Below are 25,889 nucleotides of genomic sequence, written 5' to 3' on the forward strand. Positions count from 1 at the left end.
TGTTAACACAACAACAACAACACATGACTGATTTCCAGTATTATAAATTGCACGCAGCAACTCTTCTTTAAACCTGGAAAGCCACAATCAGAACACACTGAGTGCTGAACACTCTGACCTTTGCTGTGAAATGTGCTAGAATGAAGCGCAGATGAGAAGCAATTAAGGGCTGATTTGCTCTGTCTTCAGAAAAGGGAAAGGGGGGGGGGAGCTTCCGAAGCATGGTTACTAGCAGAACATAAACAACGGGACTTAAAAAATAAACAATGAAATGAAAAGGAAATGAAAGAATGAGTTGGGGGGGGGAATTACTGACTCCTAAAGCATCCTTGACATTCTGAAACACAGAATTAATTGTGGTTGACTGATGAAGAGCTACAGTCCATCAATAGGGATGGGAGGGTTGTTGCTGGCTGATCCATGTTATTATTCTGTCCCAAATTTCCTCTATAGTGTCAGGAGTTGAGCAATGTAGTCCTCTTTGCCTGCCTAAGCTGACAGGTCCTGGGCACAGAAGTAGTTTGCAAGTGAAATGTGTTTTGCACTAGGAACATCAGAGGCACATGCTTGAACAGTAAGAAGAGAATAGAAGCTACAGCAACCTCTGTGACCATATGAACACAGGGAATGAGCACTTAACTTTTGGGAGTGTGCAAGGATGTGAAATGCATTAACAAGATACCTTGGGTGGGAAGGAGATTCTTAAGAGATAGTGCTCTTTTAAGGAACCAGACAGAAGAAAGGGTAACTGTGGTAGACAGAATTCTGGAACCTTTATGAGTTCATCAGATCTGAGCTTAGGCCAGGGATGAGACCATCCAGGTGTTGAAGGACTCGTAAATCCCACCACCCCTGATCACTGGCTATGCGGCCTGGGATTAATGGTAGTCCCCATCCCTGGCCTCAACCAAAACTAAGTCATGGAGGCATGACTGACAAAATTAGTCTATTCTTTTCTCTATTAGAATGTATTTTCCTACATCTACCTTTGTTTTCCTAGTTAGGCAAAGCAGGGCATATACTCCATAAATCAATAAACCAGTGTCAAGTATGTTTGACTAATTGGGGAAATGAATTATGCATTTAATAATGTCAATAACATAATAACGTACTGTGTACTCTCCTAGAATGTCTTCCATAGTATTGTGGTACCAAAAAATAAAATATAATAATAATAATAAGGCAAGTGACTTCTCCTGTGGGTTCAGGACAAGGTTTCTCTGAGACAGATTAACGTGGTTCCATGGAATGTAGCTGACATTATTTGAACACAAAGATTAGCTGCTCTTACCTCCATTATCTTTTAGGTGTAACGCTATCTTGGTATCATCTAGAAAAAGAAAATCAAAGCTATTAGAACACAGAACTTTGCATAAAAATCTGATATAATGCTTTACTTGTGATTCTTATTATTTCCGGTTTACCTTTGGTATTCTTTTCGGTCCCACATTCACAGTAGGCTGTGCACATCAGTAATTTAAGAGCATTTCTGTACTACAAATATACAGTAATTTAGCATTCTCCAGTTTTTTGAAGCAACTAAAGATTCTTAACATCAAGAGGAGCTGGTGTTGTGCTGTCCAGTTTCAAATTCCCCAAATGAGGGGTGCTAAGAACTTGTAACACGACTTGGGAATTCAAAAGTTATTTTGATTAAATTAATGTAATTTAGTTTTGCCTGGTAAGTGAACTGTGTGCAGAATTGCATGGAAAGTTGTTGTTATTTTAGCATTACCTGTCATTTTCAGAAGGTAAAAGTAAAATTCTTTTGTTTTTCCAAAAGTAGTTTATGTGCTTCTTCATCAAAATATATTTACAAAGCTAAATGTTGTCCAATCACAAAAAATAATAGCAGCTTTGAATTCCTCACAGCAAAAAAGGTATTTTTAAGATCTCTCGCTGAAGAAATGTGCAAAAGTTAACTTTCACCCTGACCCCCTAAAATGACATGCCCTGCGTGATGCCAGAATGTTAATGTTACCTTTGTACAGTAGGGTGCTTTCCTTCCACTCTCACACAACTCTGTCTAGCCTCTGTTCAGGCAAGCATGAGGGTTGATCAGAGTTTGAGTACAGAACCCCTCGTGGTGGGTACAGGGTGTGGCTCATGAAGCATTCCATGGGTCAGAGAGAGAGGCCAGGAGGTCTGCATTCAGCCACTGGCCCTCCCTTGGTTTGTAGTATCTTTGGATCAGAATCATTACGCAAGGATTGCTTTCCCCCAATGTGCTGATGTCATGTGAGGTTTCTGTTGGTTTCTGCTTTCTTCACTGTGCAGCGAAGTGCTTGTCACGAGACAGGTGTTTACATTCCACAGTCTGTGCTGTTGGGTTTTCCCACGGGAAAGGAGACTGGATGTGACGTACACTGGTTTCCTGTTTTTCTCAGTTCTCTCCGTGCTTCAGAGGAGAGAGGATGCCTCTCTGCTCACGCAGAGGCAAGATGCTTGTTTGTAAGCTCTCAGCATTGAAGTGTAAATAAAGTAAAAGAAAAGTATGTGGCACGTACTCCTCATCCTTCCGCTGTGCTCCGGACTCTGCAAACACAACATTTTTGGTTATCGGGCCCAGAACAACGCAGTCAAAGTGACGGATGGACTTCGGAGTGCCGGCAAAGAATGCAGAGGAACAGAGGGACGGATATCTCTGCGCGTCAGGATGATTGATGAGAGGTATGTTGCTCATGCTCCGGGCAGCCTGCCAGCTCCTAATTAATGGCTTTATGGCTGGACTTTGAACTTTTAAAAGGCCGTTTGCCAGGCTCTAAGGCAAAGGCTTGGGACGCTGGAAAACCGAAAGTGCATTTTTGAATTTGCCTTTAGAATGAGGCTTGAAGCAGCAGAGACGCAGCTTGTATAAAGCAGCTTGATTTAAGGCAGCAGAGATGACGCAGAAGGCTAATGCCAGAGTCATGATGGCTAGCTGCAGAAGGCTGGCTGATGCAAGTGGGGAATCTGATGCCAATCAGCCACATGCTCAGCTCAGAGTAGCCTGTGATACTGCCATGATTCAGAATGAAGCAGACCGCCAGGGTGATAGCTGCATGGGTAAGGGGGAGTCTTCACAGACGTCATCCCAGAGTGCAGTGGAACCACCAGATGGCGCCAAAGCTTTGAAGGCAGTGAAATGCTACTCGTGTGGACGTCTAGGCCATATGAAGAGGGAATGCAAATATCCCAGGGCCAAGACAGAGCAGCGCAGCGAAAGCTCATCGCGTGGAAAAGGCCAAAGCAGAGGCAAAGGTCCGGTGTCCAGGACAACGCAGCACAAGGCAATGGTCTCACGCTTCGCTCCAAAGGTTGCAAAGGTCCAGAAGACGTCTAGATCTTTCTTCGTGGTTGATTCAGCAGCGACCCACCACATGTGCAACGATAAGCGACTGTTCGTGTCTTTTACACCGCAGGAAGGTACGATTCACCAGGCGGATGACCACACAATCCCCAGTAAAGGCTACGGAACTGTTGTTCTTCACAGTTTGGACTTATCAATAAAAGATGTGCTTTACGTACCAGATGCCAAACATAATCTACTCAGTGTTGGACAGCTGAATGAACGGAAAATTGACGTTTCCTTTAAGAACAAAAAGTGCATCATCACAAAGAAAAATGATTATGTATTGCATGCTGAATATGTTGATCGTTTGTATGTTTTGTATTTTGATGATGATGTGCAGGATGAAACTTGTTGCATTGCAGGTTCTAACAAAAGTTTGCATGCAGAATGTATTCATGATTTTCACCGGAAATTTGGTCATTTGCATTTTGAGGCAGTATCTAAAATGCCTGCTTTGGTTGAAGGTATGACTATTAAACCCTGCAGGTACCATATGAAGTGCAAGGCATGCGCAGCAAACAAGGTGAAAATGGCTGCGAAAGGTAAGGTGTCTAGTAGGCAAGCTACAGAACCATACCAAATTGTTCATGCTGATTTGGTTGGACCACTAGCGCCCTCTTTGGGTGGAAACAGGTACTTCATGGTTCTCATTGATGCATTTTCCAGGTATATTTATGTGTACAATCTTAAGCAGAAATCAGAGGCTTTTCCAAGGTTCAAGGAATTCTGTGCTTGGTTGGAAAATGTGCATGGTAAGAAGGTAAAGATTCTTTTCAGTGATCGCGGGGGGAAATTCACTTCTCAGCAGTTTGAAGCTTTTCTGACTGAGAAAGGAATTCAACACGATTTGTCTAGTCCTCGCTCGCCATGGCAGAATGGACTTTGCGGGAGGGCAAATCAAACATTGCTTCAAGGGTTAAAAACCTTGCTACATGATGCAAATCTTCCAGAGAGTTATTGGGCCGAAGCTCTCTCGTGTTTCACTTACAGTTATAATCGCAGGTTATCTTCAGCGATTGGTTGTACCCCGTATGAAAAGATGTTTGGCAAGAAGCCATACATCAAACACATGAAAATTTTTGGTTCTGACATGTGGGTTCACACACCACAAAGCTCCAAGTTAGACAAGCGTGGATTGCATGGTATCTTTCTAGGTTATCAGAAAGGTTCTTACAGGAGAATGATGACTGACTCTAAGACAATTAAGCTCACAAGAAGTGTTGAGTACAATGCCAAGTGGGGGGAGAATGTGGGAATTTTCCAATGTTATCCTGATGACAGTGATGAGACTGAGGATAGTCAAAAGCAGCCGCAACAACCCACACCCACTGATGAAGGTTCTGATTCTGAGTCTGAAGCTGAATCAGGTGATTCAGAGGATTTCAAGAGTGCGAAAGCCTCTATGCGACCCTCTGAAAGCTCTGATCAAGAACTGGAGGAACCATTGTTCACAATAGGTCATTTTTCTCCTAAGAAGGAAGAGGAGAGTGTTGAAGACCTACGGCTAATTCGCAGGTCACAAAGAGCCACAAAAGGCAGACCTCCAAAGAGATTTGCTGATGAGTTTGCTAAGATAGCAGTAACAGCTGTTAAAAGCTCCAAGAAGGTATTTGAACCTTCAAGTTTCCAAGAAATCCAGGATTTGGATTCAAAGGAAGCTGAGCCATGGTTAAATGCCATGAAGGCTGAGCTTGATTCCTTAGAAAGGAACAAAACATGGGAGCTAGTTCCAGTAGTTCCAGGAATGAAACTGCTTGGAAGCAAATGGGTCTTCAAAGCGAAGACTGATCAAAATGGCAAGATAGTCAGACACAAAGCCAGATTGGTAGCCAGAGGTTTTGCGCAGGTACCAGGTGAAGACTATCACGAGACCTACTCACCCACAGTGAGGTATGAGAGCATCAGGCTTATGCTCAAGCTAGCTGCAGAGGAGAATCTACACATTAGTCACCACGATGTGAATACAGCTTTTCTGTACGGATCTCTAGGTGAATCACTTTATATGCTTCCACCTGATGGCGTACAGGTAAAACAGGGATTTGTTTGTGCTCTGAAGAAGTCCCTTTATGGTCTCAAACAAAGTGCACGGTGTTGGCACACAAAACTCACTGAAGTATTGTTTTCTCTAGGTTTTCAGCAAGGGAAAGCTGATCCATGTGTATTTGTCAAAGAGGAGGGGCAAAAGAAACTGTATTGTCTGTTTTATGTTGATGATATTTTATTCTTTTGGAAAGATGTCACAATGTACAATAACGCCCTAGCTCAACTGAAAGAGCACTTTGACATGAAAGATCTTGGTGAGGTAAGCAACTACCTATCTCTGGAAATAGAGAGAGATCAAGATGGTAACATTCTAGTACACCAGTCACGGAAAATTGCTGATGTGTTAGGCAAACTATACCTGATGGATGCTAACCCTGTAGACACCGATGACAACAGGTTATCAGGTAGATGACACTGAAGAAGCATTTTCTGACACTACACTGTACAGAAGTGTGCTAGGCAAGCTAAACTTCATTGCCAGATGTTCAAGACCAGACATTGCTGTTAGCTGTAATTTGCTAAGCAGACAAGTCAACAATCCTACTGTTAAGGATTGGAAAGCTCTGAAATGCATAGCGCGCTATTTGAAAGGCACTATGCATTATAGACTGAGATTTAACAATCAGAAGTCTGGTGGTCTTGAAATATTTGCAGATGCAAGTTTTGGAAGTGACACTACAGACAGGAAAAGTACGTCTGGAGTTTGCTATATGTACAATCAGGGTCTATTTGATTGGTCATGCAAGAAGCAAACAACAGTTAGCTTAAGTACTTGTGAAGCTGAACTGAATGCACTGTCTTATTCACTTAAAGATTGTGAATGGTTGTTACAATTGTGCAAAGACATGAAAATTCCTGTCAAATGTCCAATCCAGGTTTACCAGGACAACAAAGCATGTTTGGCTTTGCTGAATTCTGAAGGTTGTAAGCAAAGCACGAAGCACTTGCAATTGAAGTTGCAACATGCTAGGGAACGTATTCAGAAGGGACTCGTAACGATGTCCTATATGCCAGGTAATGAAATTCCTGCTGATGTATTGTCCAAGATTGTATCAAGGGATCAACACTGTACCTATGTGCAGAAGTTGGGTTTGTACAGATATTGTACGAACACGCTGCCCAGTGATGTTCACAGAAAGGGGGAGGATGTTGGTTTCTGCTTTCTTCACTGTGCAGCGAAGTGCTTGTCACGAGACAGGTGTTTACATTCCACAGTCTGTGCTGTTGGGTTTTCCCACGGGAAAGGAGACTGGATGTGACGTACACTGGTTTCCTGTTTTTCTCAGTTCTCTCCGTGCTTCAGAGGAGAGAGGATGCCTCTCTGCTCACGCAGAGGCAAGATGCTTGTTTGTAAGCTCTCAGCATTGAAGTGTAAATAAAGTAAAAGAAAAGTATGTGGCACGTACTCCTCATCCTTCCGCTGTGCTCCGGACTCTGCAAACACAACAGTTTCCGCCCTAGGAGGCTTAGCACAACAGAAAGCCCCTTCCAGTTTAAGTTACCTTCTGTGGGTAGGCTAGTTGGCAGATGGGATGTCGTGGCTCCTTTGGTAGTGGTTAAAACTCTGAATCTCATTGTTGTCTGCTGGATAGCAGTAGTGGTATGAGGAGGCATTTGCGTCGTGTCTACATTCTTCTCACAAATCTTATCTTTAGACTACAGAGCCGGGAGGGGGGGAGGGGGGAACACAAACAAGAAAGGAGAAAATTGGTTCTCAATGAAGGCCATTTGTCTCTGATCTACAGACATCTAAAGCAAGCACAAAATGTCAGACTGGAGTGAGTGAAAATGGAAACCTTAAATCAAGACGTAAAAATAAAATAAAAATCAAGACAGAATACTCTCTGCCTTGATTAAAAAAAAAAGGGGGAGAGGGGAAGTGCAGAAATCTGTAAGATGGGTGAGGATGAATTGCAGTGACCAAGTTGGAGGAGGGAAGGATCTCTGGGCATGCTCAGATTCTCTGCTATGCTGGGAATGCTGATTTGTCGTGGAAGGGCCACATACATTAGTGGCTGTTGCACTACACAATTCCCTTCATCCCTGAACATTGTTGGCTGGGGCTGATAGTAGGGTCCCATGCTGGCTACCCCTATTTGTTTATCATTACTTCACATGCTCTTGTTACGGAAATTGGGGGGGGCGCATATCTTTAAAGTTGTTAAAGATTACAAATATTATGCATAAATGTATCCTTTTGACTTGACAGCTCAGGGAAGTTACCTAGCTTTAAAAATCATATAAAATCAACTCCTTTGCTAGTTTCCTTCATTCCAGTGCCAATTTGCTTCATTGGCCACTCGGTCCTCACCATAATCCCTCAAGCGAGAGGTCACATACTCACAGGAAGGTACTCATAGGTATCAATCACTGAGCAAAGGCACTCCTCAGGACTCGCCCAGGTGGAAGACTATGCAAACCGAAGTTCTATTGTCCCTTTATAGTAGGTGCTTAGACTGTACATATCCTGTATCCGCCTGTTGCCCCAACACATCCCTCCTATGTTAATCGTGTATAACCCTCCCCTTTTCTAATGTAGCAATGATGTAGTTATGATGCTTAATGAACTGTATGCTGGGATAAGATAGAAACTTTTAAAAGTCCTTGTCACCCCATCCTCGTGATTCAAAATTCCTCTTTGAACCTGTTGCACAATAAACTTTGGGCTACATCTATTTCCTCCGGTTGGTGGCTGGACTCCTTCCTTTATTCCGCAGGGACCCACGGGCTCTGCTCGACGAGCTGGGTGACTGACCAGCCTCAGACCTAGATTTTTCTTAACACTCTAAAGCTGAGACCTAGGCCTTCCAAACATAATCCAGAGCTAGTCTCCAGCGTGACCTGACATACAAGACCATCAGTATCTACAAAACAATTGGCAAGCTAGTGCTTTGGTACTAAGCCACTCATTTTGTTACTGTCCAGCATTTATAGCACATCTCATCTTTTCCCATACCATGAATAACTAATAAAAGGAAACATTGCTAAATCTTAAAAAAAACCCAACACCTACTCATCATCTTTAAATGTCATTAACAGCTATTCTAGCATGTGTTCCAAAATGACAAGGTCGTTATGCATGGAGAATACTCTGGGATTCAGAATCCATGCCCAAAAGATGCTGTTAGGGAATGTGAGGGAGAGGCACACTTGTAACCAGCATCAGGTGCTCATGGCAATAGCGATGGAGCAGATGTTCAGCTGTAAACCTTGATTATCTCCAGGGAGAAGCTGATCCCCCAAATTCTCCTTTCAACATTGGTTAGCAGGGGAAAGTTGTATCTCTGGATCAGGACCATAATCTCAGGTTTGTTTGTTTATTTACTTACCGCCCCAGCTGTTCACAAAAGATATTTATTAAATATGGGATGTCAAAACATTACCTCTTCAGGGCATCCACCATCTACCCAGTCTTGCCGATGACGATCAAATCCACTGGAACATCTTTAAACGATGGTAAGGGATTAAAGCGATCCGGATGCAAATGAAAAATAGATTGGTTGGATAAAGAGGGAAGGGGGGGGGGGAGAGAGGCAAGGGAAAGTAAGTCCTTTACTGTTAAACCTTTATGATCAACAGAGTATTCACTTCATTTAGGATGATATTCCAAGTCAAAATGATTAACTCTCCCTATAAGGAACTAATTTTCACGATTAGACAATTTGACATGTCAGTGTCTTTTTGCTATGGATAGTTAATTGTTTCATTTTACTATACAGCAGGAGATTAAGGTTTGATTTCAAGCCTGTGAATTTAAGCCAATTTAATTTATTCTGTCCAGCATTTTCCCTTCATTTTGTATAAAGCCATACTACAAAGAACACACTGTACCAAGCAATACGGCTCTGTTTCTTCATACTAGGCGATCAGAGATATCAAGGAATCCTTAAATGTCTGATCAGTGCATGCCAGGTTTTAGGCAAGAACCCATCCAAAACAGTCTCAAAAGCAACTTGTGAAGAAATTCTTTCCTTGAACTTTTCATTTTTTTTATTGCAAAGACGTGGGATGCCCATAAACTTTTACCCTAATTAACTGAAAATTAATGAGGTTGACACCAAATTATAGTGTATGATATACAAGGAGTGCATTTTCAAAGCAGCTGGTAGAATTATGCTTTAATTATTCCCAGGGAGCATCCAACAGCGCAAGAATTGTCATTAATTGTTTTAAGGTGGGCTTGAGATCTTGAATAGGAAAGTGCTGCAACTATGTAACTTATTAAGCAAGAAGGTGTGGCGTAATCAAGCTCAACTTACACATGAGATGTTGCTCAACTATAGAAATCAACCCAGCGCTATATTGACAGAAATTATTCAACGCTTGCAATCTTTTAAAAAATAACAAAAGCAAAACACATTCATTTATTTTGTTTCATCAACCATGGCTTGTTATAAGCCACAAAAACTGGCTCACACCTTAACACTCAGCTTGAGAGTCTTTGATGAATATGAAACTAAACTAGGCAGAAGTCCTGCACTAGGGGCAGGAGAGAGGAAGGGAGAGGCGGTGCGCAGAGATGTGTACACACAGTGTTAGACCACGGTTTAGCATGCAATCTTATCCACACTTACCAGGAAGTTAAGTCCCATTGCACAGATCAAGGCAGCTTTCTGCACTACTAAAGCAGGAAATCTCTGTCTATTAACTGCCTGCCTACACTGCATGAGAGGAACTGAAATAATTCTTGACCAAAACATGTGGAACAAGCAAGTTATCTGGATTACTCTGCCCTAAGGAACTTGAAAGACCTAAGGGCACTGCTTATTTGACACTTTCTGCTGAGGCACTGGTGAACCTAAAAAGCCTTACAGAAAAGCTGCATTATCAGAAGTGATAGTTTTGGCTCCAAGTGAAGCTATCTGCAAAATGTTTCCAAGGCATATGTCAGAGACTCATCCGTCACAGAGCATATAATCATTGTTGCATCCCCAAATTACGACTCTGTAAGCTATCATTACAATGTATTTCCTGCTTAGAACACAACATTTAATAAGCCTTTCATTTACTGGCACAGCGATAATTCCCCATTGCCATGAAAACACCATGGTAGATTTGATTAGTTATGCCATTTGTACCATCTGTCAACACAGCCGTTTTATAACAACTTCATTCTCAAAGGATGACCCAAGTCTGCTCCTGGAGAAGCAATTAACAGACCACATTTGAGGACAGGGGAACAAGGGCCTTATTTGAAGGGGAGGGGGGGGGGGAAACCTGAGGATTCTCTGCTTCTCTTGTTTATATGGAACACAGAAATGTGATGTTAGGAGTTGCAGTGGGACGTTAAGAGATGTTTACAGACATAATGGTGATGGTTTGATTTGGCTAGTGGCTCTTGATAGGGAACCACAGGGAACAGAGCAGATTTATTCCAGGGTAGTGAATGTAAGAGACAGAAAGAAGCAGTAAACATCTTGAGGTCTCCTAGGGGGTCATTTGTCCCTATTTTTGGCACTGAAAAATAAGGCTGAGTGTTTATTTACTATGCTACCTGAAAGTTGTTTTTCTAAATAAAAATATTCTCCTTTTATAATGGTGAAAAGAGAGAGGTCAAAAACTACCAGCATCTCTAGAAGTTTCTGCATAATGGGATGGATTCAGCATGTTTCATTTGAGAATGTTTCCTGCCCACCAAAGAGCTGTCAAGGGCAAAAGGGCAGGAAAAATGTGGCAACCCTCATTTAGACAACACAGCCAGAAACAACTTACAAAAAGGGTCAGTAGTGGGGCAGGAGACCCACGGCTTGGACCCCCAGGGCCATCTCTTTATAACAGCCATGCTCTGTCAGCAACAGAGAAACAAAAAGATTCTAAGCAGAACTGTTGACTTTAGACCAGGAGAGAGACTAAAGGCTGATAAGTGGCATGTACTGTCTCAGAATTTGTTAGTTTGCAACAATATGTGAACAGATTTCAGGGTATGCTGAGGCCTGTACATATTTTTGCGGTTTTATTGTCATACCTTGTTTAACCTTGTCATACCACAAGTATGCATGCCACCCAAAAGCATTGTCAAACCCTTCCAGATCTAGGACATCGGTGTTTTCCAATAAAATAAAAATAAAAAGTCTGGGAACTGTTCTCAATGGTATGTGTGATGGGATAGTGAGCTGCTTGTGCGTAAAAGCTTGATCCCTCTGGGGTTTGGCTGGTCATCCAAACCGATGCACTAACGGAGCCCCCAAAGCATGACTCCGTCAGTCGCTGGTAGAATCTGACAGTGGGCGTCTACGGAATTTACGCCAACATAAAAGCTCTTTGACAGACATGCGCTTTCGAGACTCTCTGCGTGACAGTTTCCGGCGAAGGGTGGGCGTTCCCAACGGGGGTCCCGTTACCTCTCCACTACTCTCACTGGAAGCATCCCAGAGCCTCCCCTCCGCTGTGACTCCTGCACTCCCCCTGCTGGTTCCCTCTTCTACTGCAGATTCTCTCCTATTCTCCTGTAGCCTGTCCACCACCTGTCTCTCCGATGGCAGTTCCCTGACATCCACCTCCCCCCCAGGGCCCCCTTCACCCCCTCCCGCCTCCTCTCCCACTGGCGGTGAGGGCGGAAAGCCCCTGAAGGAACTCTCCTCGTCGTCCGAGGATTCTAACACTTCCAGCCACGGCGTACCGTCTCTCTCCCCGTCTTCCTCTTCTTCGTCGGAGTCGGCTTCTTCACCCACCCCTGACTCTGGGAACCCTTCAAACTCTCCTTCCTCATCGGTGGTCCCAAAGTGTTCCCTTCTAAATCGAGCCACGGGTTGCGGTTTTCTTGGGAAACGCTGATGAAATGTTTCTATTAAAACCTCGTCATTGACTACCTCTGCTGGTACCCAAGTGTTTTCCGACTCTGCTTCCCCCTCCCATTCTACCAGATATTCCACCTGATTCCCCTTCCACCTGGAATCAATGATTCCTGCCACGTTCATGTCGCGCTCTCTCTCTTCTATCACGGGCGTTTGGGTGGCCTCTCTCTCACGCTCCCCCCACTCGCGTCCCTCTCGGTACGGCGACAGTAATGACCTGTGAAATACTGGGTGTAATTTCATGTGACTGGGCAGCCTGAGTTTGAATGCCACTGGGTTGACCTGCTGTATGACCTCAAAGGGTCCCAATCTTTTGGGCCTCAATTTCTTACTCCCGCCCTTGAACGGTAGCCCTTGGGTGGACAACCACACCCGGTCCCCCACCCTTATAGTTTCACCTTCCCTCCTATTTCTGTCTGCTTGCTTCTTATATTCTTCCTTGGCTTTCTCTAAGTTAAGTTGAAGCTGACGGTGGATCGCCTCCATCTCTTCAAAAAAATATTCCGCCGCCGGCACGCTCCACCTCTCCCCTCCCTCTCCTGGGAATGCCCGGGGGTGACACCCATAATTTGCCAGGAAGGGACTCATCCCTGTGGACACGTTCTCCGCGTTGTTGTAGGCAAATTCTGCTAGAGGTAACTTATCCACCCAATCATTTTCTCTGTCTTTTACATAACACCTCAGGTATTGTTGTAAAACCCCATTTGCCCTTTCCGCTTGCCCATTGGTTTCTGGGTGCCGGGCAGTTGAGAAATTGAGTTCTACGTGCAGTAAGCTCATAAGTTTCCTCCAGAACCTGGAAGTAAATTGTTTCCCTCTGTCGCTGACCACCCTCAAGGGGGCGCCATGCAACTTGAAAATATGTTCTACAAACAACTTGGCGGTTTCCTCCGCTGTGACTGCATGTGAACAAGCTATAAAATGACACATCTTGGTTAATTGATCTACCACCACCATGACAGCTGTTTTGCCTTTGGATTTTGGCAGGTCCGTCATAAAATCTATGGATACTGCCTCCCATGGCCTTTCGGGCGTGGGTAAGGGTTGTAATAGCCCCGCTGGCGCCACCCTCTCTCCTTTCGCTCGCTGGCACCTGTCGCAACCCCTGACATATTCCCGTACGTCCTCCCTCACCTTGGGCCACCAAAACTCCCTGGTAACCAACCACATGGTTTTGTGCTGTCCAAAATGTCCCGCTGTGGGGCTGTCATGCAACTGCTTGAGTACTCTGCCCCTCAGTTCCCCGTCGGGTATGTACAGTGCCCCTTTGTAATACAACGCCCCGTTCTTTTCTTCGAACCCCCCTGTGTTCTCCTCTGTCCTCCGGAGCTCTCTGAGTTTCTCTTGGGCGTATTCATCGTTCTCCGTACCCTCTATCAGTTCCCTCTGCCCCACCAATGCCGCCCCACACACCCAGCGGTCTTCAGGGATTACATGCCTTGCCTCAGGCGCTCCCTCCCCCTCTAAGTACTCAGGTTTCCTGGAAAGAGCGTCCGCCCTCACGTTCTCGGAGCCGGGCACGTAACGAATCTCAAAGTGGAATTTGGAGAACTCCTGGGCCCATCTCACTTGTCTCTGGTTCAGCACTCGGGCTGTTCTCCAGTATTCCAGATTTTTGTGGTCAGTTCGGACTTGAACCTTGTGCTGCGCCCCAATCAGCAAGTGCCGCCATTTCCGGAATGCTTCATGAATGGCGAGCAGTTCTCGGTCGTACACTGTGTAGTTCCTCTCTGATTTGTTCAACTTCCGCGAGAAGAATGCACACGGTCTCCATTCAGACGTATCTTTTCCCGGCTGGAGAAGAACGGCCCCCACCGCTCGGTCTGACGCGTCAGTCTCCACTCTCATTGGTTGTTGTAGATCCACGTGCAAGAGTTGCTCTTCCGACGCAAACGCCTGCTTTAAGCGTTCGAACGCTTGTTGCGCTTCTCCCGTCCAAACAAATTTCTTTTTGCTACTAAGACAATCCGTGATGGGCGCTGTTAAATGGGCAAAGTTTTTGATGAACTTCCTATAGAAGTTTCCGAAGCCCAGGAACCTTTGCACGTCCTTCTTGGTCTTTGGTGTTTTCCATTCCAGTACCGCTTGAACCTTGCTGGGATCCATGGCCAATCCCTTGTCAGACAACCGGTACCCCAGGAATTCCACCTCCTTGGTATGAAACTGACACTTCTCCAGTTTCACCCACAGCCGGTTTTCTCGCAGCTTGCTCAGTACCTCTCTTACATCTCGCACATGCTGCTCCTCATTGTCTGAGTACACCAGAACGTCATCTAAGAACGCTACGCAGTTCTTGTAGAGCAGTGGCCCCAGGACGTGATTCATGAATGATTGAAAACAGGCGGAGCCCCCTTGTAATCCGAAAGGCATAACGGTGTACTCAAAGGCCCCCAAGGGGGTGAACATAGTGGTCTTCCACTCATCCCCCTTTCTCACACGTATCAAGTTATATGCCCCCCTAAGGTCCAGCTTGGTAAAAATTTTCCCTTTTCTCACCCGTGTTAGAATGTCATCAATTCTGGGCATAGGGAAAGTCACTGGTTCTGACACTGCATTTAGGGCCCTGAAATCACATACAAGCCTGGGCTTGCCCGTGTTTTTTTTGTCCACAAAGAACACTGGGCTGCCCCCCACCGCTCGTGACTCTCTGATGAAACCTCGCTTGAGATTCTTGTCAATGAACTCCCTTAACTCCTGCATCTCACTGTCTGACATTGCATACAGCTTGCCCACTGGCAATTGTGCTCCTGGGAGTAAGGTAATTTGACAATCAAAGGGTCTGTGCGGGGGCAGTTTATCTGCTTCTTTTTCGCTGAATACGTCAAGCAAGTCAGCGTATTGTGGTGGCACCCTCCCTTTGTCCATCAGTTCCATCCCTGCTAGAGTGCCCCTGGCGCCTGCCTGAGCCTCTCCCTCCTTGCAGTGTTCTAGGCAATGTGCTGATCCAAAGGAAACCACTCTCTGATGCCAGCCTACTAGCGGATCGTGTAGCGCCAGCCAGCTCATACCCAAGATAATAGGAGCTCCTCCCAAGGTGGCTACGTTAAACGCTATCAGTTCGGTGTGTCGTGCCACCCTCATTATCATTGGTACAGTCTGTTGGCTCACTTCTCCTCCCAACAGCTCCCTCCCATCAATCGTGGTAACCTGCAAAGGCTTACTCAATGGGATAGTCTGTATTTGGTGTGCAGCTGCAAACTCTTTGCTCATGAAATTACATGAGCTACCTGAATCCAATAGCGCCTTTATCTTCAGTGGGTGTCCGTTTGCCAGTTCCAGCAACACCTCTATCACAAGCGCTGGTCTTGGAGGTTCCGGCGTGGGCACATTCATTACTCCCTGGCCTGGCTGCTGTGCCCTGATGTTGGCAACCAGGCGTTGGCTTTTACTGGCTCCGTGATTTCTTCTTCCTCCTTCCCCCCAACAGTTCCCGCCATCCCTTGCCATTCCTTCCTTTGCGGACAGACTCTGGCAAAGTGACCTGGCTGTTGGCAGAGATAGCATCTCTTGCCGCTCTTTCCCTCCTTCTTCCGCCCTTCACTGGTGTTTGAAACTGCGCGCGCGCGCGCTGTTCCAAGTTCCATCGGCTCTGCTGGCGGGAAAGGCTGCTCCGGAATCTCTGGAATGCGGAAGTCCTTCCAACGTTCCCCCTTTCCTTCCCGCTTTTCCATAGCTCTAGCCTCCTGGCGTGCTCCTATGGACAGCACTGATTTAGTCAGCTGATCCATAGACTCCGCCCTAGGCGCCCGGGAAAGTTCATCTTTCACTGCCGGAGAGAGACCTTCTTCAAACAGCATTTGAATAGGTTCACTAGCAAGGTCCCACCCAAGTCTATGAATCAGCATGGTGAACTCAGTCCAGTACTCACGTACAGATCGGCTCCCCTGTTTACACGCCATTAACTGCCTGCGCACCACTCCCTGCTCGATCTCGCTGGAAAACATCAAGTCCATGGCGCGGAAAAACTTCATTGTGTCCTTTAAGATTTCATTATTGGCTGCCATCAGGGGCCGAACCCAGTCCCTCGCCCCTCCCTCTAGATGGCCAATCACGTACGCCACTCTAGAGTTCTCGTCGGGGAAGTCATCAAACAGTAGATTGAGAGCATATTGCATCTCTGTCCTAAAGGCTTGATAGTTCCGGGGATCCCCCCCAAATTTCTGCACCAGTCCAGGCACCCGTCTGGCAAGTGGGGTGGTCTTCCCCTTATCTGCATCTTGAGCCCTCCTCTCCTCGAGCCTCGCCGTTTGCAGTGCCAGCTGGACCTCCAACGCCCTGTACCTTTGTTCCAGGCTTGGATCTGCGCCAGCTCCCGCTCCTGCTCCTCCGGTTCCGGATGGTTCGCTCATGATGCCTTCTGCTTGCGCAAGCTGCTTTCAAAGACTGTCAGATTGCTGTGATGGGATAGTGAGCTGCTTGTGCGTAAAAGCTTGATCCCTCTGGGGTTTGGCTGGTCATCCAAACCGATGCACTAACGGAGCCCCCAAAGCATGACTCCGTCAGTCGCTGGTAGAATCTGACAGTGGGCGTCTACGGAATTTACGCCAACATAAAAGCTCTTTGACAGACATGCGCTTTCGAGACTCTCTGCGTGACAGTTTCCGGCGAAGGGTGGGCGTTCCCAACGGGGGTCCCGTTACCTCTCCACTACTCTCACTGGAAGCATCCCAGAGCCTCCCCTCCGCTGTGACTCCTGCACTCCCCCTGCTGGTTCCCTCTTCTACTGCAGATTCTCTCCTATTCTCCTGTAGCCTGTCCACCACCTGTCTCTCCGATGGCAGTTCCCTGACAGTATGCATGTCTGCTCAGAAGCTGGTCCCATTGATTTCAAGGTAATCCTAGGTAAATGAGCTGAAACGATAATACTAGCAAAATCGAACTGATGATAACGGGTATCAAATAAAATATAATTTCTAAAAATGCTAGTGTTCAACATTGTAAACGTGAAGACACTAAAAAGTAGATAGCATCACTCTGTCCTGTAGGCCAGATTAAAAAGGTGTGTCTTCACACCCTACCTAAAATTCAGTAAGGAGTGAGTCAACCTTTCAGAGTTGTGCTGAAGGGGCCCTACAACTGAGAAGGCCCGTCTCCACACCACCTCCCTATATGGTATCCTTGGCAGTGGGATTGCAAGGAAGGTCTCCTCAGAAGATCTTAAGGCACAGGTCAGCAGATAATGGGAGAGGTTCTCCTTCAAGTACATGGAGCCCAAATAATTCAGGGATTTTTAACTGGACAAGAAAATTTTGAATTGTGCCTGGTAGCATATAGGCAGTGAACAGTGTGCAATATTGGTCTTATATGATCCCAAATAAAACAACCACTCGCACCCCTGGTGGCGGTGCTCCAAGCTAGGTGTAGCTTCCAGACAGTCTTTACAGATTTCCTCATGTACAGCACATTATAATAATCTGAACATGAGGTTACCAGGGCATGGTACTTGTTGCTAAACTATTCCATTCCAGTAATGGCTGTAGCTGGCACATTCCTTGCTACTGAGGTCACCTGAGTACCATATTTTTCGTTCTATAGGACGCACTTTTCCCCCTTCAAAAATGAAGGGGAAATGTGTGTGCGTCCTATGGAGCGAAGACGCCATAGCCCCGTGACCCTCTCCCGGCTGGAGAGGTGACGCGCGGCTATGGCAGGAGCCTCTATAGCCACGCATCACCTCTCCAGCCGGGAGAGCTGCATGGGGCTAAAGAAGCCCCGCTTACTCTCTCCCAGCTGGAGAAGTGACGCATGACTATGGCAGCAGCCTCTCCGCTGCGCCTTTCCGCTGCTCCCTGACCTGCTCTTTGGGGCTGGTGGTGGGCTTCCCCCCGCCAGCCCCAAAGAGCAGGTCGAAAGGAACCTGAAGCCTGGAGAGCGAGAGGGGTCGTTGCGCACCGACCCCTCTCGCTCTCCAGGCTTCCAAGGTAGCCGCCTGAACGCACCTTAAACGGCACCTTGTTTTAGAGCGGGAAAACAAGAGGGGGGAAATTTTCCCCCTCTCTGCGCAGCACGTCCTGCCACTTCGCTGAGGGGGCGCTGGGCAGAGAGGGGGAGATTTTTTTTCTTGTTCTCTCCCCTCTAAAACAAGGTGCGTCCTATTGTCCGGTGCGTCCTATGGTGCGAAAAATACGGTATATAGTGCAGAATCAGGAAGTATCACCAAGCGACAAATCTGTTCCTTCAGGTGAGGGCAAACCCATCTAGCACAGACCATAGCTCCAAATCCTCGACAGGGATCTGTCTACCATCTGAGCCTCTATCTTACCCTGATCCAGCCCATTACTGTCTCCAGACACCAATCCAGCACTTGCACACCTTCACCTGGAGAAACAAGAGCTTGGTGTCATCTGCATATTGCTTCCAGGCCATTTACCAACAGCGGTGTCTAATTCAATGTGAATATGAGTTACTGCCCTCAACAAGCCTTGCAAATCTGAAATCAATGGAACCAATTCATCAGGATTTAACTCAACATCTATTAATTTTCATGGGAACTAAGTGGATCCAGAAAAAATTGTCTGTTGCTAATTTTGTTTAAAGGATATTATTAGTGAGTGTTCACATTCTATGACGACCTCAAGTCTGACTCTGACCATCAATCATTTATATCCCATCTTTCAGGATATAAATCCATCTAATCCTCATTCATAAGAATACACACTATATTGATGGGCTGGCTACGTTTGTAGTTGCCACCAGATTTAGGGTTGGAACAGACGAATTCTTCTAGATAAGGCCAAAGGTCTGTCTAGGCTAGCATCTTGTTTCCCAGATATCTATGGGAAGGACATGAGTACAAGAGCCTTCTCTTGCTGCTGTTCTTTAGTGGCTGGTATTTATAATGGGGGACTTTAATGCCAGAATCGGAGCAGATATAAGCTCATTCACCCATAAGTCGCAATTATTCATTGAAGAGGAGTGGTTTCCTACGTGGAATTCACATGAATTCACATGATAAGACCATCAATAGGGCTGGCATCATACTACTGGAGTTTACCATAAACTGCGGGCTCCGCAGCTTGCAAGGCACACCCAAAGACTGGTCCGGGGGATTCTATACTTTTCTAGGACCGAGAGGGGCAAGCGTTATAGACTACATCTGGTCCTCCTCGGCACTTAATGATAAGGCATATTGTTTCAATGTGTTTAATAGAACCTCCCAATCGCCATCTCCTTCCTCCACACACAGCTGGGGCTTCCCAGCTCACTCCACCTTCAGGACCCACTGATCTTAGCCCCCGGACGTAAGAAGTGGGATACCTATCTGGAGAAAGACATAAAAGTCCTCCTAAATTCCCCTGAGATCCTAGCCTTGAAAGCTCAGCTGTTAACAATGAATGTGAATCATTTCTCAACTTTTCAGCAAATTCTAGCCTACTTGCTTCCTTCTCTCACGAAACCTCCCCATGCGATTCCAACCTGGAAGAATCAAACTTGGTTCGACCAAGAATGCAAACAGTGCAGAAGTTGGCTTAGATCTCTTCAGTCTGATTTGAATTCAGACAGCACCCAGAGCAAAATCAGGGAGGTAGCCCAATTCCGTTCATACTACAAGAAGCTGCTTCAACATAAGAAATTGCTCTTTGCGAAAGAACGCTGGACGGTGCTGTCAGTGGCCATTAAAACCCGTGACGACAAGAAATTCTGGAACTTAATTAATGCAGGTTTAAGACCCCACTCATTCATCGTTAATAACATCACAGCAGCCAGTTGGCACTCTCACTTTGCTCAGCTGTATTCTGCCCCAGATCCAGCAGTAAACGTAGTCTCTATTCCACCAGCATCTGCCTTGCCCACCTGGGAACCAGTTTCCCCAGAGAGATGTTTACAACTAATCAGCATGCTTTCAGGGGATAAATCCCCGGGGAAGGATATGATACCACCGGAGGTATTTCTATCGAACCAGACGTGGTGGGCCCCTATTTTAGCATCTCTCTTTACCACTATTAATGCTACTCTTAAGATCCCATCTAACTGGAAACAGAGCATAGTCATCCCAATACATAAAAAAGGGGACCCACAAGATCCGCGTAACTATCGACCTATCAGCCTGCTGGATATCTCATACAAGGTTTATTCTAGATTCTTGCTAGAGAAATTAATCGAGTGGGCAGAAGAAACAAAGCTATTCCACCCGGAACAGGCTGGCTTCCGTAAAGGTCATAGTACATCTGGCCAATGTCTTGTTCTATTTACCCTGATTGATAAATACCTAAACAGGTTCAACTGCAAACTACACACGGCTTTTGTGGACCTGACCTCCGCTTTCGACTCCATCCCTAGAGATAGGCTATGGCAGAAGCTTAGTTACACCAACATAGATAAGAGGCTCCTCCACCTTCTTATGGAAATTCACAATGATATATCGGCCAGAGTAAAATTTGGCCCTCTGGGAGCCCTTTCTGATTCTTTCCCTCTGAATAAAGGGGTCAAACAGGGCTGCCTCTTGGCCCCTTTTCTATTTAATTTCTACATCAATGACATCGTTACAACCATGAAGGCCCTAAACCAATCTGCCCCCTCTTTACAACAGCTCAAGATCCCCATATTACTCTACGCGGACGACATGGTGATACTGTCTTTAACCAAGCAGGGCTTAAACAACATGCTCAGAGGGCTCATGACATATTGTGATACCAACTCCCTCAAAATCAATTTCGCCAAAACCAAAATTCTTACTTTTGGCACGAAAACTCGGAAGCCATTCTGGAATTGTGAGGGCCACTCTATTGAATATTGTTCAGCATTCAAGTATTTGGGTATCACTTTTCAGTATGGGCTTAGCTGGTCAGCTCACCTAAATATGTCCATCCTGGCTGCCCGTAGAACCATCAAAGCTTTGGAGAAATTCTTCTATGCAAAAGGCGGCCAGTTGGTTCCACCAATCAGAAAAGCATTTATCAGCAAAGTCCTCCCGATGCTACTGTATGGGGTTGAAATCTGGGGGTGGAATTTAAAAACACTACAAGGGCTCGAGATTCTACAAAACTCATTTGCACGAAAGGTACTGGGTCTCCCCAAGGGCTCGGTTGCTGCACAGTTAAGAACAGAACTGGGCCTCCCCTCCATTGTTGCGAGAGCCCACATTAGAATTATTAGTTTTTATTGTAAATTAATCAATGCCCCAGGTTCCCTTTTAGCCAGGCAAGCCTTTTTAACTTGTTCTCACAGCAATAAATGGTCCAAGGCCATGGAGACTACTACTGCACGCTACTCCCAGATCTGGACACGCTGTCAGCTTGGGATCAACATAAAATCCGGGCCTGGATTCTTACTAGAGACGAGGCCATGGACCGGGCACAGTCCACCACAGCTCGCCTCTCCATGTGGCTCCCTAAAGTGAAAGTGGTAAGATCACTTGCCAACTACTTGATAGACCTGACGGAGCCCAATTTGAGAAGAGCGTTTACCATGGCCCGTTTCCATTCTATACCCACGGCCTTCCTGCAAGGGATTTACTCTAAGACCCCTATTACTCAGCGTCTATGTCCATGCACCATGAATGAAGTAGAGGACTTCATACATTTCTTTTTCTACTGCCCTATTTATGAGCTAATAAGAACTAAGCTCCTCCTCTTGATCCCGTCCACCATCACATCTAAGGAAGACTGTTTGAAATCGCTTCTTGTGGACGCAAATCCCCAAGTTACACGTGGGGTGGCAATCTTTATAGTGCAGGCCTTGAAACTCAGGGCTACTCTGACGGGGTATTGTGTCCTAGACCTGGACCTGTCTTAATTCTTTTATTACCTTTTAAACCTAATGTCCCGAGCCTATTTTGGGGCCATTATATGCTTTATATACATTCGCAGTAATATCGCTTTGAATTTTGTTTGGTTGTTTGTCTCTAGCATTTTTATTTTTATTTTATCTTTTTATCCTGCTATGGCTGTATGCTAATGCAATAAAGGTTTGATTGATTGATTGATTGATTGATAGTGGCTGGTATTCAGAAGCGTGGTGCCCCTGGTCTTGGAGGACACATATAGCCATTGCAACAAGCTCTGAGCTTTGGAAGTTCTCAGAGATCATGAGACTAGGGAAGATCCTCCCACTGACCACTTACTTGGGGCTGGGACAGGCACCATAAAGGTGCTCACCAGAATAAAAAAAGCCCATGCTTGCTGCTGGCAAGAGCATTAGCAGATCCATATTGAATGGCTGCCCTCCTATTCCAGATGTGGAAAGCCTAGACAAATCGGAAAGGCCGATTGACATAGGCAGATGAACGCAGTAAAACTCTTAGACTGATTTAATCAACACAGACAAGAAAAAAGCTAAGGAAAGCCTTGAAGGTTCTACGACAGATGGTGTTTGTTCATTGAGCTTGGATGGTGTGGGCTCTAAGTTTAAGGCATACTGGAGTTTTTTTCCTTCCCCTCTGGGTTACATTTGTCTTTAGATGAATGCAAAGTCAAATTAAAGTGAACACACAGCAAAAACAGTCAAATGCTGATTACTGATGAATTATAGAAGAGTAGGGGCTCATCAGTTTTCTCATTAGGAATACCCATTAGCACTCATTACACCTAGAGGTGGGAAGCAAATGGTTTAATTACTGCTATTATATAATGCGTGCATTGGAGGAGTCAGCAACAAAAAATATCTAGGGTGGCTTTTCATGTAACCTTTCGTAGTTTGTGTTGTTACTGGAATCTAAAATGCACCCATTTTAGCACTGGAGGAGAATTTCGTTTGCTCTGTGTTATTAAGTGAAGCAACCTAATTCTCACCTTGTTCCAAATGGTTTGGAACAAGATTATCCTTCGGATGATGCACTTCTCTGAATTTTGTGATACTGTTCTCTGCTTAAAGGTGAATGTGTAAACGGATGTGTATTTTATGATAAAACGTGTTTAGAAATGCACGTATTATGATAAAATACAGACTGATCTGTCCACCATTAGCCTGCATGTAAATGTTTCCCCATTTCATTTAAAAATATGTAGGAGGGAGCATGTTTGCATATTTCATTGGCAAGTTGCCTGCTTAGTGCACCTATCCACCTTGCATGACAGATCCGTAGCAGTTGTTGTTAAATTTATTACCCGCCCTTCAGCAGCATGTCCCCGGACGGGTTGCAACAATTTAAAATTCAATATTAAAAACAGTTAAGACAAATCACAGTCACAGGAATATAGCACATGTGCCTTTAGCTATCTCTGTCCAAGTACAAATCAGCGTGGGAGAAACTCTGCAAAACAAAAGCGCAGAAGCACCATGGGAATGACCAGATGCAACCGGACCAGTCTCCCTCAGAGGAAGTCGTGTGCTATTACAATCAGGGAGGCCGCGCATAGCTAGTTTCCCACACAGTGTTTATGCTGGTCTCCAGGCTGCATCCAACTTGGGAAGCACTTCCACATGGAGACACATAAATATATTCAGTCATAGACAGAAAGGTTTATGAATGTATGTAAACATGTACCTCCAAATACTTAAATATATAGAAGATAGCTGGAAAATTTCCTGCTTTCAAAGTGTTTGCTACAACTTTGCATCGGGCCATAAGGACCTTATGAGACCTAAACCAGGGTTGGCTAACCCTCTTCAAGCCAAGGACTGCATAGGTCCATGATCAGCAGCTGAGGGGCTGCATGTCAAAGTTGGTGTGTGGCCATTTAAAAAGGGGGAAATTTTGCTGTGGTGGGGGCCACAATAATCCTTCGGAACCACAGCAGAAAACCTATAAGTGTGGTCACTCTCCCCCCTTTTTAATGACTTTTTTGTGGGGGAAGAGGAACTTTTTGATATCACAGTTTCAAATTGTGGTACCTATGGGAACAGTCAGTGAAAATAAATGAATTTAAAATTAAGGAAGAAGACCTGAGCTAAAAGTGCAGCCCTGCTTCAAAGATATTTGGTATCATCTAAATGCAAGCAATCCATAAATACAGCTGATGCCAATCATGTGAGCCTACTATAATGTTCAGGGTAAACTGAAAGCTTGCACTCTCTCGTATCAACAGTTCCATACACAGCATATCTGTATGTGTAGCCATACACACCCACTCTAAAGAAGGCAGGGAAAGCTCTCTCAAACAATCAGAAAAGTTTCCTTATCACAGGAAGGTTTATTGTGCTCCTACGAAATATGCCTGATGGATCTCTGTGATCCAGATCCAGATTAGCTCCACTGTCCTACACAATTGTCATAATATCAATACTGCATTTTCAAATAATAGGTGATTTTGTATTAGGTAAGTATCTACCTAAGTATCTACCTATGACCCTACAGTTTTATGCCCCAGTAAACTTCAATATAATAACTTTACAAAGCATCACCTGTGCTACTGCCATTTACATTCAAGTCCACATTAGCTTAGTGTCTGTTTATAAACTTAAACTTAATTTCTTTCTTTCTTGGGCAATTACCTTTATTTTCGAGAAAACTAATTATTTCATTAGTATGAGCAAGCAGGGGACACATTGCTTGCCCTTTAATCAAGTCTGCCCATAAACGCTTTTGCTGTTATGGATGCTCAGCAATGGTATATCAGTTAGTACTTCTGTATACATGCTTGGCTAAACCTAAGAAAATTAGGGCAGCAAATTAGGGCATCCAATCACATCAACGAGAAGTGTTTGATGAGACATCTAGAGTCAAAGCAAAACCCTTCCAAATTGTATGTAGACAGAAACAATGAAGACCAAAATAGGAAAATAGAAGTGGCAGAGAACCATTAGCAACTTCAGATCCTCACATATAGCAATATAAGGCATTTTTTTTTCATGATAAGATCCTGTGTGCAGTTTTATACAGTGGTATCTCGGGTTGCATATGCTTCAGGTTACATATGCTTCAGGTTACAGACTCCGCTAACTCAGAAATAGTACCTTTGGTTAAGAACTTTGCTTCAGGATGAGAACAGAAATCGTGCTCCGGCGATGCGGCGGCAGTGGGAGGCCCCATTAGCTAAAGTGGTGCTTCAGGTTAAGAGCAGTTTCAGGTTAAGAACTGACCTCCAGAACGAATTAAGTACTTAACCCGAGGTACCACTGTAACAGGGATAAGGAACCTCTGGCCGTCCAGATGTTGCTGGACTCCACCTCCCTGCCCATTGGCTGTTCCTGACCACTAATGATGCTGGCTGGGGTGATGGAGTCCAATATTGTCTGGAGGGCCACAGCTTTCACATTTTTGTGTTAGAAAATCAGGCAATCAGTTTACTAAAGGTCATTACAATTATCGTGACAAAACACGCAGACATCCAGTCAATAAAAGTTTTATACAACTAAGGATAAGAGGTGCCTCTCACAAGGAAGCTCATTTTCCTCTGCAAAAGCACATTTCAGGTTTTGTGCCACTACAGCAAAACTGGATACTTCACATGTTAAGTGTTTGTCCTTATTGCACAGTGGGAATTTTATTTTCGTCATAAGTTATGGGCTTCTGTTCCTGATTTTTTTTTTTTAAAAAAAGGTCAAATGGGAGTTTTAATTTTTATTCTTTTGCCCTTTCCTTAGCTGTAAGGAACTTGAAGAAAATATTCATAGGAAAAGAGCAGGTCATATATATGGGACAATGCAAAAGATAATGCCTAAATCTTCCACAGTTTGCAGTCCAAACAGAGGTGCAATTTAGAGGTGGGTGAGGAAGAAACAGAAACAATGGCAGACCTGGAAACATCTTTGTTCTATTGGTAAGTAAATGGCACAGGATGAAATTTTCAAGCAGCAGCAATCTTTATTACGGTCCAGAGACCCAACAAAACATTACAAAT

The 25,889-nt window shown here is 45.0% G+C and overlaps 1 protein-coding gene across 3 annotated transcripts in view; it reads right to left on the minus strand.

Moving 5' to 3' along the window:
• PLXDC2 (plexin domain containing 2) overlaps nt 1-25,889 on the minus strand; it is a 263,873-nt gene that overhangs the window by 22,310 nt on the left and 215,674 nt on the right. For all 3 annotated transcript variants that reach the window (XR_014161530.1, XM_081882173.1, XM_081882174.1), the window contains exons 10-12: nt 8,758-8,818; nt 6,877-7,030; nt 1,292-1,330 (exon numbers count right to left, since the gene is read on the minus strand). Coding sequence is in view for 2 of the 3 variants with exons in the window: in XM_081882173.1 (XP_081738299.1) it covers nt 1,292-1,330; nt 6,877-7,030; nt 8,758-8,818 (254 nt within the window). In the remaining variant the exon portion in view is untranslated. The remainder of the gene's footprint in view (nt 1-1,291; nt 1,331-6,876; nt 7,031-8,757; nt 8,819-25,889) is intronic.

This window comes from Podarcis erhardii, assembly GCF_964252035.2.
Source record: "Podarcis erhardii genome assembly, chromosome: 12".
NCBI lineage: Eukaryota > Metazoa > Chordata > Lepidosauria > Squamata > Lacertidae > Podarcis > Podarcis erhardii.